The 21875-nt window shown below is 41.7% G+C and overlaps 1 protein-coding gene across 1 annotated transcript; it reads left to right on the top strand.

Annotated features, from left to right (window-relative positions):
• Positions 1–772: 772 nt before the first annotated feature.
• Positions 773–21537, top strand: cacnb3a (calcium channel, voltage-dependent, beta 3a). The gene is made up of 14 exons (XM_070839124.1): positions 773–853; positions 1648–1740; positions 13296–13415; positions 14708–14830; positions 14931–15046; positions 15126–15205; positions 15317–15336; positions 16223–16300; positions 17054–17112; positions 17230–17330; positions 17432–17583; positions 17665–17760; positions 18841–19011; positions 21127–21537. Exons 1-14 carry the CDS (start codon positions 773–775, stop codon positions 21535–21537), a joined length of 1701 nt encoding a protein of 566 aa, XP_070695225.1.
• The last annotated feature ends 338 nt before the right edge of the window (positions 21538–21875 follow it).

Genomic DNA, 21875 nt, shown 5'->3' with positions numbered 1-21875 from the left:
CAAATAGACACACATACACATAATGTGTGATATATAATATAGATATAGTATATGCTGCACATAATACATGTATAATTAACTCATTAGTGTTATTTTAATGTTCATAATATTGTATACTATCCAAATTATATTTTGCCAGGTATTTTATTTCTTGATGCTTTATCGGTGTTGTCTCCCAAACTTTCACGCCCATAAAGCCTGTTGGTATTAATTGTAAAAGGTGTAAATAAATGTATCACCCTGGTCTCCCCCTCTTTGAAGATTCCACACATTAGTTCACTGTGGTTTAATGTTTCAGTCCTCATTTAACTAACAAACATTAAGCACGGACGACAGGGAACACGGGGCTCATATGAAGCGGCGCGCCTCTAAAAACAGAAACATTTAGATAGTTTTAATGAATCCCGGTGTTAATTGATTTTTGTGGCCGTGAAGCCAACCCTGACACCCCCGCCACAGACTCTCACTTAGTACGGACCTCAGCGGTTGCTGGAGCGATGACGCCTCGGTCCTAACGGTTCATTTTAGCTCCGGTGTTTATCCCGCTCGCCTCACATTTCTCCCGGTGTAACTCACATTTTGGGTTTTTTTTTTCAATACAAGCTAGCCCTCCTATCAGCTAAACTTGGATATTAGTCGCCTTTTCCGTCATATTTTCGCTCCTGCATGCCGCTCCCCCGCTGTCTTCACTGCATATAGATGTATTTTGAGTCCCTTGCTTCCTCCAGTAACCCATGTCTGTGTGCATCCCGCCTCGCTGCGCTCTCGATAGATGGTGCAAGTCAAAATGTCCAAATCGCCCGTAGACCCACTGTCTGCTGTGGAAACAGGCTCTCAGTCGCACTATTTCCAGGTAAATCCACACACCTTCATTCACACTGCCTGCCTGTTCGAGTAAAGTGCGGAGAAAAGCTAATGTCTTGCTACTTGTTGTTGAAAATTGAGGCGTCGCGTTTTTGGCAGCGAGATACTTTTTTTTTTCACCTCCGCCTTCACAGCAACTGCAGATTGATGCTTGATCGGTGAAAAGCCAGATCATAAAGTAGCCTCACGTATGTTTATTGTGACTCTCTCAAACACACACAAACAATCTCCTTAGATGTTGATGCACATGCTGTTTGAGATCCGGCCTTTTAAGGTTTCTGTAATTATGTTTTTTCATTCATTTTCCTGCTATGCCTTGGCTCCTCTAATATAACTCACTGCAGTGATATTTCTGGACCTGTATGCTGGATTTTACTGGCGTAAAGGTACAGACAGACCATGACTCTGACTCACCTGTAGCCTGAATCTACAGGGCCTGTCAGCACACACTGCAACATCCACGATTTCTTATTAATGGACTGTGGTACAAGAGGCCTGAGGAAATCTGTCTCCTGCATTACACAGACCAGTATGTGCAGCTAGATTAATTTGGTCCTGAAATATTTGTGACACACTGGCAAAGCTACTGATGATTACAGTTGCTGCTCTGGTGCACAGCGGCTCTTTTGCACCAGTTCTCCCTAAATGTAGGCTTATTATGTAGTCAAAAAAGACAAACCTTTCAAATCAGCATAGTGCAATCTGGTTTCATGCTAACTATATATTTCATCTTATTCATCTATGTGCTTCCCCTCACCTGTGTGTGTGTCTCTTTCATCACAGCTTCCCAGGAAGTTGCCTAAACGCAAGAGCCGCTTCAAACGCTCAGATGGCAGTACGTCTTCTGACACAACATCCAGCTTCATCAAACGGCAGGTAAAAAGCCCTCTGAGCCATTAGTTGGCCTCTCTTTCCTTACTTATGCATGCATTGTAGGCTCCATCATGTCCTGGTACATCAGAGTCACACGCTGATTATCACACTGGTTGTCAGTGGGAGGGAAGATCTGTAGCTTCCATTGAAAATGTAGGCCATGTTGTGCTTTAAAGTCTGAATAATGCTTTAAGGGTTTGAAGTTGCTTTTTCAACAGATGTTTCTGTGTTGTTTAGTTGGCACTGGTGCAGCACCTACAGTAAATATATATTTTTATTCCAGATGGGGAATCCAGGTTCTGTTTTTGGACTTACAATAGGTGCAAAAAAACATTTGTACTGTATTTATTATCCTCTTATCATACATGAGTGTTTCTGCTCTGATCTCCATCCACAGAGATGTCTCCTCAGTTTCAGTTGTTGTTTCGCCCAGTAGAGAGCAGCAAAATGCTTGAAAGTGACTGTGTGCTACATTAAAATCCCAACACAGCCCAGTTTTTTTAATTAATGTTTTCAGGTCAAGCATGTGCACAAGACTCGCATGGAGATGTGGTGTTATTTAAGACGATCTCTGACTGAAAAAAAAAAAGATTTCTTTACATCATAGCTTCAGATTTCTCTGGTGCTCTTACCGCATAGTTATGAATCACACCTTCTCATCTAGATCAGCTGTTTTGATGGCGCATAATCAAAACTGCTTTAATTTACCTCCACGTCCTGTTCCTGAAGATGTGTTTGGTTTGATTTGGATGTCAGTGTAAAGCAGAGCTGGTTGTAGTTTCATAGAGAGTCCAGCAGAGGGGAGAACTTGATCCCTGCACAGTTCAGGTTGTGAGGAGTCAAGAGGTTTCACCTGCTACAGGCAGACTGAGCATGCAGAGCTCATCCCAAACCACCAAGTCCCTGAGGTTCATGAACCTCGATACATCAAAGAGGGAAAGTCAGGAGTTGGGAAGGATTCAAGTATCCCTTCTCAAAAGTAGCCCGATGTACTAATCACAGAAACTACAAGACTCTCTCTATATTCCTGCAGGCTTTTACGTTTGTAGAATCTGTCTCAAGTATGCATTTAATCTAGAGCTGAAGCGATTAGAGGATAAAACTTTATTGTTCACTAAGGTGGAAAATTGTTCATTAAAACACACACACGCATCACATAACACTGACAGCAGGAAGTAGTTGATTAATTGATTAGCTAATAGACAGAAAATTAAACTGTAACAATCTTTTTAAGTCATTTTCAGCTAAAACTACCAAACACTGTCATTTATGATACTAAACTGATCAGTCTTTTGGTTTTGGACTGGTGGTTGTACAAAACAAGCAATTTAACAATCTGAACTTGGACTTCTTGAGAGTCGTGGTTCATGTTGGCACGCATTAGATAGACTCAGTAATACTGTGTAACTTAAATTGCCAAGACTGTTACATCATGTTTTAACATTTACCATTGTCTCTTAATTGTCTATAAAATGTTCCCAGGGCCCAATGTGATATTATCCTTGTTTTTTTTCCATTCAGTAATTCAAACCTCAAAAAAGATATTTAGTTCACGATTATATAAAATAGAGACATGAAGCCAGAGACGATGAGTTCAGATTTAGCTGATTCTGAGCCAGTCAAATTTAAACAAATGCGTCACACAATGGGTCACATCGCATGCACAGCGGCACAGACAGTAACAGAGCCACACACACACACACACAAGCTGAAACATGTCGTCGGCATGGACATTCATCAGCTGGAGTGAAGGGGACACAGAGTTGCAATTTGTAACAATACCTGTATGGCCAAAATAAACCGAGGAGAAAACATTCAGTACAACTTAAAACGCAATTGCTCTGCTGCCCAATTTCAAGAAGCTAGCGAAGGCAAAGGGGCTGAAACTTGAAGAGGTTTCAGAAATTTGAACCCAAGATACAGAAGACTGAGCAGGTGTTGCTTCTCGGACATTGCGTTACCAGGATTGTTAATCTCGTTCAGCTGGCATTTGGAGTTCTAACGTAAGTTTGATGTCAGCGTTGAGCCTGACTGCTCAGTGCGCGGACAAAGATTTCAGGCAACACCAGGTCCCTCTACACTGTCAAAACATGCCAGGGTCCCACACTGCTGTCAGTCTAACAGCCACAGTTGACACAATGATGCAACAGCAGGACCGAGACAAGACCAGGGTTCATGTGGATTGGAGAAATAACACTAGAAATACGACCAAAGCACTGGATGAGGACAGCTTGGCGAGTTCACAGTTGGCGGTGAGTGAGGGTCAGCATCACTGATATGGTGGAAACTGGAAAGAAGATTGTCAGGCTCTATAAACACTCGCCGCTCGCCTATTTGTGACATCACGACATCCAGGCACACTTGGTTCAGCCTAAGAAATGTTTGCAGGAAGAAATTGCTCTCAGATGGAACAGCAGCTACTGTATGCTGCAGTCGCTGCAGACAAGCTATGGACAGAAAAGCAGACACAGACGGTGGAGTGGGCACTGTGAAACCACGTTGTTGGAGGCCGTTCAGAGAAGGTTTGACCAAATGGAAACGGAGCCGCTATACACTTTGGCCACTGTTTTTGATGCCAGGCAAGTTAGTAGCCTGCTGTTACTGTAGTAGTATCATTACTGTATCATTATTCTTCCTATTAGCCTGATATTAGGCTATTATTATTTCTATCATCATTGTTGAAAACTTTAAACTAAATTGAAGCCAAGGGTATAGAATACATGACTATGGCTATTTAGCTATAGACTAATAATAATAGTTAGCCAATGACTAATAGCTATGTGTTTACCTGGCATATTCTTCTTCTTTTTAATATACAAAAAGCACAAGAATAGCCATTTCTCAGCAGAGGTTAAGGATCAAGTGAAACAGGTGCTTCTGACTATGCTGGAGGAGACCAGACATGCACCTCAGGAAAGTGTTGCAGACGCATCCACAGTACCTGGACCCTTCGTTTGTGCAGGTACAGACTTACCTGTCCGAGTTACCCATCAGCAAAAAAGCACAGACCTGATGGAGGATCAATGAAGATCATTTTCGTGCACCCGCTCAGCTTGTCCAAGTCCACCTCTCTGCTCCGTGCTCTTCTGTTTGGACGTGTGGAAGATGAGGGAAGAAACTGACTATCTGGTGACAAGGCAAAGATGCCTCTGTTGGTGAAGAAAAAGCTGCCATTTATGTTCAAGTGATTGCATTAGGCCAATACATATGATAACAACAACTTAAAGAGGCCTTTTTATATTCTTTTGCTTCTATGTTGCACCTGTTTGTAGTACAAAGACTGCACTTCATTTTTAGTTTGAGCTTTGTTCGAAAAAAGTTTGTCCTGTTACTTGTTGCACTTTTTAAATTTGAAATGTGTGAAAACAGAGAAAAACGTCAAAGTTCTGTAATCTGGTGCATTTTTAAAGGTAATGGAAATATGTAGACGTGTTTCATCTGATTCATCTTGGGGAAGTGTTGAAATGTGACATATTTCAGTTCAATTTAAGTTGGATTTTATTTGTATAAAAATGCTGTGTCCAGTAAGCAGGATCTTTTTTTTTATCTTGAGTGAGTGGGAGAAGGTCCTGTAATCTGGTGCAGGTTTGGAGAGAATGTAAAAGTTATGTAATAGTCAGTGTTTTATTATAAATATACAATTTAATTTTCAATTAAATAAAAGTTACTAAAATGTTGTGTATGCTGTCAAATATGCTTCTTTAGAAAGACATAAAATCAGAATTGGCCAAAGTTGTAATGGTCAGACTTGAAAAAATGAAAAAATCTGCACTTATACTGTGCTCTTGTTGAAAAATATTACTTAAATGATACTCGATTATCAAAATAGTTGCAGAATATTTTCCGATCAACTAACCAGTTACTTTACAAATCATTTGAGTTCTGAATTCATATGTTTATTCATAGTATTCCTTAATCAGTCAACCTTTTGTGCGCTCTGCTTTTGATTGTTTTTCATGTTGTTAAACGAGAAATGTTGTCTAACAAATAGTAGCACGACTAAAATATCAAAATACAGCTGACAGTATTTTGATAATTGATTGCTTAATTGATACATTTTTCAGTTTTGAAGATTTGCTTCTCTTTTGTATTTTTTTGAATAATCAAAAGTCTCAGTTTTGCTGCAATTTGAAGATGGAAACTTGTACAAAGGCTCTGGGAACGTGTGACAGCTTTCACAATTTTCTGACATATATTCACACCAAGTGAAATTCGGCCGATTAATGATTAATGAAAATAATCATCTCTATATCGACTGTGTATTATTGATTATTTCATCTGACCAACAGTTCCAAAACCAAAAAATATTTAATTTACTATCATGAGATACAAACACGCTGCATATCCTCATATCTCAGAATCTGAAACCAGCAAATATCTGGCACTCAATCAATTCAATTATTGAAATAGTTGCCAGACAAATCATTGCATGACAAACCAAAATGTAGATGAAAAGAAAGTAGCTGAAACACGTCATTAAAATTAACACCTTTGAATTGACTCATGAGGTTTTAAGGACCAGAGGCACGATATTCCTTTCGTAACCAGAATGAGTCATTTGTTGGACACCTGCAAACGTGAGATTCAAACATTATGACGAATACCTCTGTTTCATGCACAGCACCAATGGCGTGTGGGAATGTGGAGCAGCGTAACCGGGGGACGTTAGTGAGGAGGAAAAAAGGGCTGAGCAGACATCTTCTTCAGGAGGGGACATTAGTTATCCTGATCGGGGGCTTAATGACAATCTCCAGATTCTCTGAGAATATTGCACGGCTTAAAATATTCATGATGCTCATTTTGAAGGCCTCAGGCGATGTGATGTATGGGTTCATTGTTCACACGAGCACCTTTAGTTTCTTTTCAATCATTACCTTCTCTCTGCACGCACAACAGGCACCCCGCCTCTCCCCCTCCATAGGTGATACGACTAAGTGTGTTATGCAGAAGGAGTAAATTTCACAAACAGAGCAGATAGTTTCTTGCCTGTGATAGGGGTGGGGTGTCTATGGAGGAGCAGTGGAGTATGACTCATTTCTGCAGCAGGATACAATAAGCAGTATGCTGCCATAAGTGTGCATCTATGTGTTATATGTAGGACATGAGGCCTTGAAACAGGAGGAGAAATCTTGTGCTGTGTGTGTGATAATGATATAGCTGTGTGTGCTTCTCCTCTGCGTAGTCTCCTCTACCTGTGCATGTTGAATTGGATTTTAATCGAAATAACTGAGAATGTGATGTAAATTTAGAGAGGTGGTTTGATGAGGTGACGCAAAAGCTGCGTTGGTTGGTGTTGTGCGTGTGTGTGAGTGTTGGGATGGGATGGGATGAGGTGGGGTAAGAATAGAAAAGAAGGTGTTGCCGGCGTCGGCTCCAGTGCAGGTCGTCCCTGGTTAGGGGATGGGACACAGTGCAGTCTGTCTGCATTTTACGGCATGTAGTGTATAGAGAGGGAGGGACCGGTGGCAGCAGCATCACCACATTAACTGAGTAAGTAATGACTCCCGACACAGTCAGCTTCTTCTTCCTCTCTCCCACATCTCTTTGTAGCTTTTCCATCGTATTGTTGCCGCTCCTCGCTCTGTTTTCCTTTGTCTTCCTCCTTCACCTCGCCTCCCCTTCTCATCAAGCGCTTGTGTTTCTCTCATACCCTCACCTTCTTTACTTTTAGATTACCCTCATCCCATGCGTCCCACTGTTCACAGTTCCTCGCAGAGTCTTGTGATTGATCAATTTAACATACAGTATGCCTGATCTTGACTTTGATATTGATGAAAACACTGAGTGATTTATCGGTTTGTGTATCACAGAGCTCTGTGCATGTATAACTTGCTGACATTGAATTACGACTGCACAGTTAATCGAACACTTTTTGAAATTGGATATTTGGCCACTGGATTTCCAAATCGCTGGAGCTTGCACATTTTTGTTTTGTTTTTTGCTTCAGGTGTTTCAGCCTCCTGAATAATATATTCTGCTGTTGTGCAGAATCTCCTTCCTGCAGAGAAGATTTTTTTGATTTTTATCAATATATGTATGTACTCTCTGTATTTTATTTTACATAATTTCAAACATACTGTGCTTTTAATCAATTCATTACAAATAATCTGCACTCAAATTTACTACAAACCATTTTAAGGCTGCAGCTGATTTTTTAAAGCTGATTTTGGCTCTAGGAATAGCAGTCTCAGTCCGTCAGTCTGTCAGTCCACCACTTTGGCCCAGACTGAAATGTCTCAACAACCATTTGATGTATTGCTCTGAAATTTCGTACAGACATTCACAAGGCTGAATGGCAATAACTGAGACCGGTATGCTTCAACAGAACTACTCATCTACTTGTCTTGAGAAACCCCACACTTTTTCAACATTGGAAATGGGGGGCCTGTGTCCATGCTGTTATCTCCATATTTGAACAGCATTGAGCCTTACCCCTCTCTACGACATCGATGAAACACCTTTTCCTTTTGATTGAACTAGCCTTACAGTCGTGAGAGCTAGTTCTTTCAGAGCATAGCTCGTCCTTATGTACAGTCTGACTGAGCAGCTAGTGTGGCTGCAGACTTTTAGTTGTGCAACGGATTACAAAACTACCGGTTCGGATCACATCACAGTTTTGAGTGGAATCGGATAATTTTCTTTCGGAACATCGAAAATGCTGGATTTATAGAGGATGAAGTTGATGGAGGGTAAAACTACAAACAACAGACTTTTTGGCTCTTTGCCAGGGGATAACAGGTTAGGCTATCATGGACCGCACGTCTCCTCTCCCTATGTGTTGTACATCCATGCGTGACTGGTGAAGGCTGCTAACCAAGTGTGCTGAGTAAATCACAGCTTGTCTGTAACGTTTCACTGCAAGTTACCATCAAGGTTTAGCAAATTCCTACTTCTAAAAGACTTGTATTTCACACCATGATGGTTAACCTTTGCAATCAATCCACAGTTCACAAGTGTGCCAAACCATGGAGGGGGATCCGTATGGATCACGGATCAACTATGATCCGTTACACCACTGACTCTTGTTTAATATTTCATTAGATTATAAAAATCTGCTTGCAGATTCTTTAAAAGTGTTCATAAGTGGTAATCAATAAAAGTGAACTCTTGCTGTTGGTATGTGGCAACAGCTCATTGTGATCTGAGTTAAATACAGTGTCTTTTAGTAAAAGTAAACAAACACAAACATGAGACATTTCTACACCTGACAGGAAAAACATAGTATTCACTGGATTTGTTGGTCTTTGCTTTTGCCAAAGTGCATGCAAGTGATTTAAAAAAATGATGCAGCAAAACATGGCTCTGAAACTGTGTCCATGTTGATGCTTGTTGGTGTGCCTGTGTGTGTGTGTGTGTGTGTGCACTGTGGGGAGGGTAGACAAGTTATTAGTTCATAAAATAACATAAATCATAAATAAAATAACATAATAATGTTTTGCTGATGAGGCTCCAGTTAATTATACATAAATGATACTGAAACAAATAGTAATGAATGTCTTCAGTCTGTCATAGTTTGACATTATTTAGAATTTGCAAACGAGGAAAAAAATCCACGGCGCTCAGAGAACGAACACTACTTACTTGTCTAGAAAGATGTGCTGCCGGCACTACAAAGTGGAGGACTTAAAAACGTTACTCTCCATGTAATGCTGTGAGATCAAATGAATGACAACTTGCCCCCCAGTGACAAAAAGGAAAAACAGTAAACATCCATGTTTTCTTTGAATATCCAATAATAATGTAATGTTTGGAAACTGGAGGTACATACTTATATAACTTGACTTAGTGGAGTTTTGTTTACATTTGGATCAGTGATCAAAATCCCATACATTAATTCATTTGTGGCAGTCTGCCAAAAATAACAACACTGACCACCACATACTGATTTTGTTTTTTGTTTTTTTACTATTTAAAATGGGTAAAATGTTATCTCCCTACAGAGTTGCGCGCAGTGCATTGATTTACCTTGCCTCCTCCTGCCCTACTCTCTCTCTCTCTCTCTCTCTCTCTCTCTCTCTCTCTCTCTCTCACACACACACACACAGACACACCCACACATGCTGATAACAGACCCACCTCTCGCTGAACCTGGGGTATAATCACATTACAGTTTGGGGTGCTAGTGCTTCCCAATGATTAAACTATGTATTAAAGATTGTGTAAAATTGCAACCACCCCCAATGTATTGCTTTGGACTGCTTTTATGCCCTTATAATGTGCATAAAATTTGGCACCAACATCGACCACATTTAACAAGAACGGACTGATGGTGCAAAGGAGAGAGAGACACCGCTGGTTCAGGTCGTGGCGAGACAGGATAGTGTCAGCTAGTTTTGTTGAGACTGCCAGGTAGAGGTAACATAATACATAACTTCAATTTTGTGGCATTTAAAAGCTGAACAGCGAAGTGACGATGGGCGAGCAGGATCTACACGCTACCAATGCTGGCTTCCAGCTGTCTCTCAAACTCTTGTGAGAAATTCACAGTCTCATCAAAACTAGTATTTGATCTCGCAACAACCCCCAAAACATTATACATAAGATATGAACAAATATGAACAGCATACAGTAGTTTTGTCTACTGTTTCTCACGTTGACTCAGTGGTCTACGTGTATTATTTAATAACCATGAACCAGTAGAATCTAATCCTGTGTGCTGTACCATGACTAACCAGTTAATTGACCAGTTTAAGAACAGAGCCACGGGCGAAGACATTTCTACATGCCTCACCAAGAGAAACACATGAGAGCACATTTGAATGGAAATTGTTAAACCACCGAAGGATGCATCCGTAAAATCGTGACAAAATGAATGCAGAAACTCCCTGCTGTTTTGTCCCTAGACTGTGGGATGACTTGGCCCTCTTGAGGACTCGACTAGCTGGATGACACACTTCTTTGTCGGCCCCTCCCTGTGGAGTCGAGGCCATCAGTGTTGCAGTGTGTGAAGAATAATCACAGAAGCAGAATAGGAAGGAACAAGAGTTAAATTTAGCCCCCAGACGGGGACATTAGCAGCAGAAAAACAAGACATCCTCAGACCAGACGATAAAGATGTACTCACTTTGGTACACTCTGCATTGCAGCTTAGCTTCACCTGCAAAACATTCTGATTCTGTTCAGTAGCATTTGTGGAAATACTGCTTTTCTTTTTTTCTTTTTTTTGGAGGATTTGACAAGTAGCCAGGACAGAGAGTGTGCAGCAGGGGTCCACAGCCTCATGTCCAAACATTAATAATGAATAGCAGTGACAGCCCAGGCAGCTCTCTGTGTTCTAACATCATTAAACAGCTCTCTGACATAACGCCTTTCCCCTGCGCCCACCACCATATTTATTCCACTTTTATGTCTGTGTGTGTTTGAGTGCGTTCCCAGTGAAGACGGGGAAGCCGTTACAGTGAGCAAATTCAGATTCATGTCTTTATCAGGCTCTAGCGCCGTCCTCCTAATCAGCCAGGTATGCAACGCTCTCTGACCGTCTCTGTCTGTGTGTCTCTGTCTCTCGTGGTCACGGTCCTTTTTCCTCCTTCCCCCTCCTGCTGTGTTTCCCCTCTTTTCTTCTATCTGCGATGAGGATAGATATGTAGGTCTCACTCCACTCCTTCATAGCATTTTATTACGTTCTAATCTCATCTTCCCCTTGAGATAGCCTCGCTTTATCTTGTCGTATAAATCGTTTATACCTCGCTCGTCTCTCCAATCCTTCAGTCACTCTCCGTCCTCGTAAACACCCTTCTCTTTTCAGTATATCTTGTCAACGTTATTCGCCCCCCTTTTCTCTGTCTCTCTCTCTCTTTATCCATCCCGCTCTTCGTCACCCCCCCTTTCCTCTCTCGGTGCTGCTCTGGCACTGGTGCAGTGTTGCCTTGCAGAGCTTGTGAGTGTTAGAAATCAGATCTAGTTATCTAACATAGACACATACATACAAAATACACGAGGAGAGGTGTTCTCTTGCCGTTTCTCTAGGGCTTGAAGTGGTATTGTAGATAGTGAAAATAATAATTTGGAGTATATAGTGTGTGTGCATTATGAGGTGCAGAGAAACCAAAGGTGGTGGTTGTTTTTCATGTCCGGCACTTTTTCTCTGGTATTTTGAGCCCGAATATCCTTTTATTGTGCTGTTGCTAATTGGTCCTCCAGAGGGTTCGTTTGTATATGTTGACAAGATGGATGACCGGGAGTAAGTCACTGCACTCTGGGGGGGAGACTGAAAACTGTATTATGTGCTGTTTTAGTCTCTAAACATCTTTCCTCAGTACACATGAATGTAATTATGGATTCTGGAGTTATCAGTGAGAGCTTTATCTGAGCACGTTTGTCTCTTCTTGAATTCTTTTTATTCTTTGACTGTCTCCTGTCTCACCCCTCTCCCTCACCTCTCTCTCTCTCTCTCTCTCTCTGTCTCTCTCTCTCTCTCCCACTCTGTTGCTTGACTTGGATTTGTTTTTGCTGCAGCGGTTCTCTTCACTGACAGATTCAGGACTGAGTTCCTTCAGAGAAGCCAAATAGATACCAAATATAGGAGAGCTCACACACACGCGCACACACACACACACACACACACACATGCGCACACACACACACACACATGCGCACACACAGTACCCAAACTGCATGTAGAACACCACTTCATATTCTTCTCCTTTCTGTGTTTTTTCTCCTGGGAAATCAGCATCATGGTTACAGTCTGAATAGGCAATGTGATTATTTTAATTCTTTATGATTATGGATTATTAGTTTTGGCTATAAAATATCAGCAAATAGAGACAGAGACAGTTGCCCATAATGGTGCGATGTCAGGCATCAGTTAAAACAATTAAAAGTGGAAAAATTGGAACCAGGAACTAGTCAAATGTCACTACTTTTGCTTTTGAAAATATTTAAATGATTGTCAAAGTAGTTGCCGATTCACTAAACAAGTAATAGTTTCAGCTCTACAGTCTGTGACACAGACATTTAATCAAACAATGACAGGAATCACCTCACAGGTTTTAAATGAAAACCAGCAGCAGCTCCTATCAAGTTATTTTCACCATTTAACTTTATGTAAAATGTCTCTCTGTGTGCCTTATCTGTCACTTCCAGCGTAATGTGGTAGCCATCCCTGGGATGTCCTTAAACCGCATACAATGAAAAATGATAGCCAGCATATATTTTGCTAATGAGGAGATGTCCTTGGAGAATAAACAGGGGAATAAAGGATGTATATGCGCTGCACTGTGGGGGATGATGGAATGGATTGGGGCCAAGCAGGAGAGAAGAGGAAGCAGTTGCCTCCTTTGTGCTATATTTGGTCTACCAGAAGATGGCTGGTGTGGGAGAGCAAAGCATTGTGTTGTAGACACACACAGGCTCACACATGAATGTGTTCATGAATACAGACACATATTTGCATGCACACCTGCACACAAAGACTGCAGAACAGAGAGACAGATGAAAGCAGAAGTATAAACAGAAACAGTGTGTCTGCCTAGTTAATGTGAGTAATGTAAGTTGTGAAATTATTAATTCTGACGCCACAAATAACGTCCCCTCCGTGTCCACCTCTGTCCTGACAGGGGTCGGCTGATTCGTACACCAGTAGACCGTCGGATTCAGACCTGTCAGCAGAGGAGGACCGCGAGGCGTATCGGCGTGAAGCCGAACGCCAGGCACAGCTGCAGCTCGACAGAGCTAAGGTACAGTCATACAGCGATTTAGACTATTGCACACTGTAGTGTTTTAGCAGTTTTATCAGTTAAAACATGTGTAGGTGAAGTTTGGAGCCACGTGTGCCCACCGAGTTATGATATTATGGAAAAATGTCCCCCCTAAATATTTGTTACCAACCACACGTCATCTGATCCTCCGAAAGCTAAAAGAAAACAAATTTTCCTCCCTCAATGTTTAGTGCAGCTCAGGAGGGCATGTCAGACTTTGTGCATGCCACACACAAATCTCTGATCTAGACATGCTGATCACTTTCACGTTGGCACCAGTAACACAAGTCTGTTTAAATCACAGCATCACTGACACTTGTCAGTTTTCCAAACTACAGGACGATCAGAGTGTATTTTGCCTTCTTTTGGGCGTGTAACGGTATTAGTACACAAACCCTTCTATCTGTAAAGAATTTGAAAATGATCATCAAAGAGATTATTTAGAAAAACTACAGAGTCAAATGTACAGCACATCTACGCTGTCTCTGCTGTTGGACAAATTTAAGACAAATTTGCAGGACTCAAGCAAATCCCAAACTAGGTCCAAGTCCTAAACTTCATATCTTGAGTCTCAAACAAGTTACCATGAAATTAGGAGCTACCACAGGTTACCTTTACCTTTACATTTTAAGCTACCATGTTTGGAAACTGAAACCTACTATGCAGAGTTTTTACCTGGTTATGAAAGAATCTCAATTCAATACTGACGCTTTTATATGCAAACATAAGCTAACAAGACTGTCGGCGAGAAGACTGGCAAATGTAGTCTTCAGTACAGGAGGCGCCTGTCCACATGGACAAAACGCCAAAATCAACACAAAATGAAAGTTCCATGTAGCTGCTTTACGCTGGCTCTTACATAACATTAGCTTAAGCCATAGCTGGCCAAAGGACATAAATGCTACCGTCAGTTTTACGGTCTTTTTATCAAATGTGAAAGTTCATTCAACATGTCAGCTTTTATCCTCATATTTGACATGTTGGTGTCCGTTCTTTGCTGACCACAGAAATGTCTTTATATCCGAATGTGATAATTCAAGGTCTCGTTTGTCTGCCGGTCTGCCAAAGCTGATTGGTTTGTAATGTCATTTTTAATCTTTGGGCTTGAGAAGAGGACTCAAGTGATTTAAAGTCCAAGTCATAAGTCACTGGTGTTTACGTCAGAGTCACCAGATTCATGACTTGAGTCCAAACCCCCTGTCTTCTAACTTTGTGGTGCAGTTTCCGTCACTGACGAGTGTTTGTCTTGTTGTTATTGGTTGTTGCTACAGTCCAAACCTGTAGCGTTTGCAGTAAAGACGAATGTGAGTTACTGTGGAGCTCTGGATGAGGACTGTCCCGTCCAAGGAGCTGCAGTCAATTTCGATGCCAAAGACTTCCTGCACATCAAAGAAGTGAGTGATTATCTGTTGTTACTGAAGATGACCCCCTCTATTATGCTAAAACATGACAGATGAACATGACACAGGTCTGTTGTCGTGCTGAACTTAACAGAAGTATAATAATGACTGGTGGATCGGCCGGTTAGTAAAAGAGGGAGCAGACATCACCTTCATCCCCAGCCCTCTACGACTGGAGGCCATGAGACTCAAACAGGAGCAGAAACAGAGGTCAGTTATAGTATCAAGCTTCTCATAGGACTCATTTCCACTGTACAAGCTGTGATAATTTAGTGTGTTGTTGTTGCAGGAAAACAGGGGGCAACTCCTCCAGTTTAGGGGACATGGTGACGGGGAGTTGGAGGACCACGCCGCCATCTGCAGGTGAATGTAAGTACTACAAATCTCTCACGTCATTCTCGCTTCATGCTGGAACAAGAAGTTTGCTGTTTTTTTTTTACTTTTTTCTTTCATTCATTGTTATTTTCTTGTTTTCACAAGCCAAACAGAAGCAGAAACAGGTAGGTTTTGGCACTTTATGATGACACACCATGTGCTCATAATACATCAATGTTAACTTTTAACTTTAAGGGACATCATCAAGGTTTCTGCAGATCCTGAAACATCTTAAAAAGCAATTGATTTAGTCCCCTGAAAACAGGAACAGGAAATGTTTCACCTTTATGTTACTTTATCTACAATCTTGAAACCCATCGGTTTTCGTCTGATGATGATTTTCGCCTCTGGGGACAAGGGCCAATGTTTCAGTGCTTCCAGTGTTGATATCCAGCTGATGGATGTCTTTTGGCCAAGACTTCGCTTCCTGAATAAGAGCTAAATCGTCATCAGACGATGGCCGATGGGTTCAGAAGTTGCATTTCGGCAAGTGCGTTCCACCCCTTTAGCTCTCCACAAAGCCCACTCAGACATGATTGGTCAGAACCATTCGGACTACATACAGAAACCAGAACACTTCAGATACCAAAATCTTGTTCTTTCCTACAGATTCTGCATTAATATGCAGATATTTGTTGATAGAGATTACTTAATCTACTTTATCTACTACAACTGAGACTGGAGTGATAGTGGATTGTTATCTCCTGAGCAGAAACCTAAATTAATTTATAATTAGTTTATCCACTCATCAATTTTCTTTCTGTACTTCATAAACCTTTGTAGGCCTTATTGCCTGCACTGCTTTTCCATCATTACAATTAACAACTTAAATTCTGTTCTACTCTATAGAGTCTACCATATGTGGTATTGAAAAGGTCTTAAAAAGTTTTTTGAAAACTCTGCAGAAACCATGATTTTTTTTTTTTAGCTTTTCACAGCAAACAATCATTTCTTACCCCTGCTCTCTCCGTTGTTCGTCCCTCTCCCCTCGTCGTCCCCTATTTCTGGCAGGAACACATCCCTCCCTATGACGTGGTGCCCTCTATGAGGCCGGTGGTCCTCGTGGGACCATCGCTGAAGGGCTATGAGGTCAGTCTCTCCCCATGTCACCTCCAGCAGAGGGAGAACGGCCGCCTCACACTCTTCTCTCTGTTAAAACTATTCCTACACCGCCGCCTTTGTTTGAATCTGAATCCGTTTTTAGGTGGAAATCAGAAATGAAGCAGAGACATTTTACTCCTGAAACCTGTTCAACACATTGTTCGTTCATCTTTAAATTTTACTTCTGATGAAAGTAACAAAGGCAGTTTATTAATGTTTAGTGTGGAATGTTACAAGTAACTTCTTTGAGTAAATTTTACCTGTGGGAGAAGTTCTAGTACAGCTTACTGTTTACTTTTTCTTTAGTACATTTTGGAAGAAAAACCAACACTTCTACTACGTTACATTTGTCACACTACATTCATTTATTCATTATTAATTCATTTTTCTGATACAGGTGTAGCTTAAAATTTACATGTATTGTTTTTTAATAGGTACTTAAGTGCTCTTACTCAAGTAAATACTGTGTTTTCATGACTACATTTACCTCTATTGAGTTTTTGTTTTTAATAATAATACTTTTGCTTGAGTGCACTGTTTGGCTGCACTTCCCTCCTCTGTATACATGTATGTGTACAGTAATGCAGCCTCCTTAGACCTTTGACAGTAGCAGAGAGGTGATGGTGTCTGGAAATAAGCTGCTCTTATGGCTGGTTGTTTTCCTAACGATCCTAAAAATATATCTCTGACTGTTCTGACTGTTTAGACTCTGTGACTGTGTCCTCTTATCGTTCCACCTAGGTGACGGATATGATGCAGAAAGCTCTTTTTGACTTCCTGAAACACAGATTTGAGGGAAGGTCAGTGACAAAGATTACAGAATAATCTCTGCAGCCGTGGAAAGTCAGGCCTTTAATGAATCTGATCAAAAGGTTTCACTGCATATTTTTCCTCTCTGTATTTGCGTCTGTCCGCAGAATCTCAATCACCCGTGTAACTGCCGACCTGTCTTTGGCCAAGAGATCTGTCCTCAACAAAAGACCGATAATGGAGAGATCCAACACCCGCTCCAGCCTAGGTGACTGCTTATTCCCAGAGTGAGAACTCCCGACATCTCTTGGTGTAAAAAAGGCATGAGTTACTTAAACTTAATAGATCCATTGTGTCTCATCTGTGCAGCGGAGGTTCAGAGTGAGATTGAGAGGATATTTGAACTCGCCAAAACCCTGCAGCTGGTGATCCTGGACGCGGACACCATCAACCATCCCGCACAGCTAGCCAAAACCTCTCTCGCACCCATCATTGTCTATGTTAAAGTCTCCTCACCAAAGGTACAGTAGGTTTGCTCGCTCTCGAGCGCTCGATTCAGACCTCCTCTTCGTCGTTGACCTCTAACTTTATGTTCCGCTCAGGTGCTCCAGAGGCTGGTCAAATCCAGGGGGAAGTCTCAGAGCAAGCACCTGAACGTGCAGATGATGGCTGCAGACAAACTCTCTCAGTGCCCTCCTGTGAGTGGACGTCCATTTCTCACTAGTGCCGCAATGTTTGTCTGTTCCTGATCAACCTGTACAGTATCAATATCTTACATGAACAAGTTGTGATATAAGGTGAAAAAGAGGAAGCTCTAGAGACCCATGATTTAAATATCTATAACTATAACTATTACATGCCATGAAAGTTTGAACAGCTGCTCATGGTGCCCAGAGGATGACGCTTACTGACTTTGGTGATCCCTCACTTTTCCTCTAGTGCCATCATGAGGTTGACATTAATTGTCCCCAAAAAGAATTATCTGTAATGATTTTAATCCCCCCAATCTTTCATGTAGCAAACTATCAGGTCAACCTTTAAATTTGTCCAGCATATATACAGCACTGTGATTACATGAAGAGATTTGAGGCCTCCACAGAAGATCTGTGGTTAGTTCTCTAACCTGCCTGCCGAGGCAAGTGTGCAAGTGAACCTAGAAGAATTTATGCTTTAAAGGCAAAGGGTGGTCACGCCAAATATTGATTTGATTTAGATTTTTCTTCTGTTCGCTCACTTTGCATTTTGTAAATTGATAAAAATAAACAATTGAATCATAATTTTTTGAAAGCATTCTTACTTTACAGCATTTCTTCACACCTGCCTAAGACTTTTGCACAGTACTGTATATATGTGTGTGTGTATATAGTGTATTAATGACCAAGTACAAACAACATCAGCCTGGGCTGTATTGTTTGTTTAGTGCTAACTCTGCCAGCATACAAAACTAAGATGGTGCACATGGTAAACATCATACCCTCTAACCGCACATGGTGTTTACACTTGACCATTCCTCACTCTGGTCATTTCATCAGGAAAACAACAAGCTGTATGTCCACTGATGAGACCTCGCTGATCACATTATTAACATTATTTATGATTATTTACAAACATCATGAAAACAAATATTGCTTTTGTAGATATAAATGCCATTAACGTGGTACACAGTTTGCCAGTTGTCCATGTTTACAGTGATACAGTGTTAATTTTTCAGCTGCTGCCGGCAAAATGATTCTAAATAATTCCACAAGATGTTTCACTCTGTTTTTGTTGACTCGTAGGATATGTTTGATGTCATTTTGGATGAGAACCAGCTGGAAGATGCTTGTGAGCATTTGGCTGAATACATGGAGGTCTACTGGCGAGCCACTCACCTCCCAGGGAACACCCCTCTCAACCCCTTGTTGGAGCAGAGTCTGATGACCCCGCCTTCTGCCATCTCTAGCCTACAGGTGAGCTCGTCTTCATCTGTTTGCAAAGCAGAGCATGAAAATGCAGTTTTAACGCTGTTTGAAGACTCTTAAGTAGGAATCCTGTTCTGAACATGTTGTATGTTGTCGCTTGTCTTTACCAGATCTTCCCATCTCAGATTCTCATGCCTTTTATTTGATTGTCTCCAGTTGTCTTGTCTGTCTTCTCACTCATCCATGCTTAACATTTTTGCAGTTTTCTGAAACACAGGAATTAATTGAATGATCGCTTACAAAATGGGGTGAGTAGTAGGGTTTATATACATATATATATACATATAGATATATATAGATATTTGCACTATAAACCCCATCAACAACCCCTCTTACACACGTCCCGACACCTGAACACGACACCACGGCTGAGACGGTGAATGAACAGCACAGTATTCATTCAGATCTCACCACAGAAAACAGACCTGTTCGTTGCATCCTGCCTCCTCTACTTTAGTTGATGGTCTCAGGTGAACCTCTGCTCCTCCACAAGCTTCCTGGGAGAAAATTCACAAAGCAGCTTGAATTTATTATCATAACTGAACACATATTGTTTGAAATGATAAAATTGTCAAAATCTGACCGACAATGATCCTTTTTCCAAGCGTGCTTTGTGAATGGTGCCCCCGCTCACAGTGGCACTGTCTTGACTGATGAAGGCACACAATCAATGCTTAACTAATGTATTCACCTTGATCTAAATGTATAATTCACTCAACAATAAACTGAGACCATAACATCAGTACAGTAACATTTCATGTCCGAGAGTAGCCTCCTGACCATCCATTCAACTGTTCCATTACTCTGTATACGCACACATGTAACTACAAAGGACTTTGAAGAGACCTAACCAACACTGCACACTCTGCTGCACCGCTGCATGTCCATTATTAACACTGTAAACCCTCTATATATTGTGTTTCCCTACCTGTCTTCTGAAACAACATTTTAAAAGATCACTTCTTTCAACAGTGCACTGCAGCTCCGACGAGTTGTTATCTTTGTTTCTCTGTTCGTTGTCTCCTTAGAGGCTTTGAGCATTAGAAATATTGATAGCACTCGGATCATTTGATATTTAAATTACTTGAATTACTACCTCTGCAGCTGTACGCCATTTATGGCTGAAACGATTTGCCAGTTAACAGATTGGAAGACAGTGTTATTGTGTCGGTCACATTGGTCCAGACTGAAACAAGTAAACTTTTGTACAATCGTGATCCCCAGAGGATGAACCCCACTGACTCTGGTAGTGCTCTGTCGTTTACTCTGATGCCACTATGATGTTGACATTTTCGGTTATATCGACAACTCTGCATGTGCACATCCACCGACCTCAGTGCAAAAAAAAATTCAACAGAATTGCTCAAACACAAGCAGTAGCTGCACACAGGTATCACCACTCCCTTTAATTGTATCAGTGTTATCACTTCAAAACATAATGATAACATTAAAGGGAGCTGTGATTGTTCTAGTGATTTAGTACCAAGTACCAACCAAGACTTATTTACTTTTTTTCTATTCTGTCTTAAAACAACGCTGACATGCCCAGATCTGAGTTGACTCAGTGACTGGTCGACGTAATTGCTCCTCCTGGTTGTACTGGATGTAAAAGAGACTGTAAAAGACTCATGGCAGTTTTTTGTGTAAATCTTGTAAAAAAAAAAAAAAATCTTTCAACTGCAGCTCAGTAAAGAAAGAAGAAAATGTGGAATTCTTACCAGTAAGTCTGTAAGATGCATATATAACATTTACATAAGCTTCATGTTAGCGTCAGCTGAACTTTGAAACTAGTTTTTGATCTTCAGAATGAGGACAGTGGATTTATATCTGCAAACCCTTTATGAATTATTTTGGCTACTGTGGACAAGTGGAACTTTTTCAGTGCACATACGGGCGTGTAAGTGTTGCTTTAAGATCATTTTGACCCTTTCCTTCAAAGTCCTTCCTGATGTAGTGTTTGCATTATTTTGTCTCCCCTCTGTGTTTGCCGTCCATGAAAATTGGCTGTAACAGTTGTGAAGCTACTTTGAGATGTTGTCCTGGTGTCAGCGCTCTGTTTTGACCCTCTTCCTACCTTGTTTTTTTCCTTCCATGCCTGCTCAGAACCAGAACAAGAACCAACCGCAGCCCCACGAGGCGGTGCGCCTGGAGGGCGATGAGGAGGAGGAGGCGGGCGAGGAGGCCCACTCCCCTTTGGAGCAGGACAGTCTCATGCCGTCCGACGAGGCCAGCGACTCCCTGTCTCGCGGCCGGAGGGGGAGCCCGTGCCACAGGGGGGGTGAGGAGGAGGAGGAGGAAGAAGAGGAGGAAGAGGAGGAGGATGAGTACGCCTCCCCCTGCCACGCTCGCACATACAGGGACATGTACCCCCCTCACCGTGGGCACACAGGCAGTGCCCACAGTGCCAACGGGCATGAGTCACAGGACAGGCTGCTCCAACGTGAAGCTCAGCAAGGTCACAACCAGAGGAACAACCGCCAGCGCAGCCGCCCCTGGCCCCGAGACACCTACTGAGGACCCCCCCCACACCTCCTCTGGCCTTCAGATCACCACCTAGACCACCCCAAGCCCTCCGACCCTCGTACGTTCCCAAGCAAACGATTTAGAGATGAAAAAACCCCAAATCAGCTCCAGACTTAAATCAGACAAACAGAAACAGATGCCCAGTTTATTAAGCCCACAGCTTAAAGTTTTCCCAGTCGCACTCTTCCAGATTATCCAAGCGGAGGGGATGTAATGACCTCTCCAGGGTCAGCTCCTTCAGATAAGAGTCAACAGGGCTACTCACCTCTGCAATGGAAAGGTTTCAGGCTACCAGCTGTACGGAAACTCAAACTTTAGCTGCTTTGCCT

The sequence above is a fragment of the Pempheris klunzingeri genome, chromosome 11, assembly GCF_042242105.1.
Source record: "Pempheris klunzingeri isolate RE-2024b chromosome 11, fPemKlu1.hap1, whole genome shotgun sequence".
Lineage (NCBI taxonomy): Eukaryota > Metazoa > Chordata > Actinopteri > Acropomatiformes > Pempheridae > Pempheris > Pempheris klunzingeri.
The sequence above is the reverse complement of the archived record's forward strand: the minus strand, read 5'-3'. Positions and strand labels throughout refer to the sequence as shown.

Coding starts and splice junctions, on each gene's coding strand:
- cacnb3a (XM_070839124.1), top strand. CDS start 773: ATGGTGCAAGTCAAAATGTCCAAATCGCCCGTAGACCCACTGTCTGCT. Junction 13,416..14,707: donor TGCAGCTCGACAGAGCTAAG/GTACAGTCATAC, acceptor TTGTTGCTACAG/TCCAAACCTGTAGCGTTTGC. Junction 17,113..17,229: donor AAACACAGATTTGAGGGAAG/GTCAGTGACAAA, acceptor GTCTGTCCGCAG/AATCTCAATCACCCGTGTAA.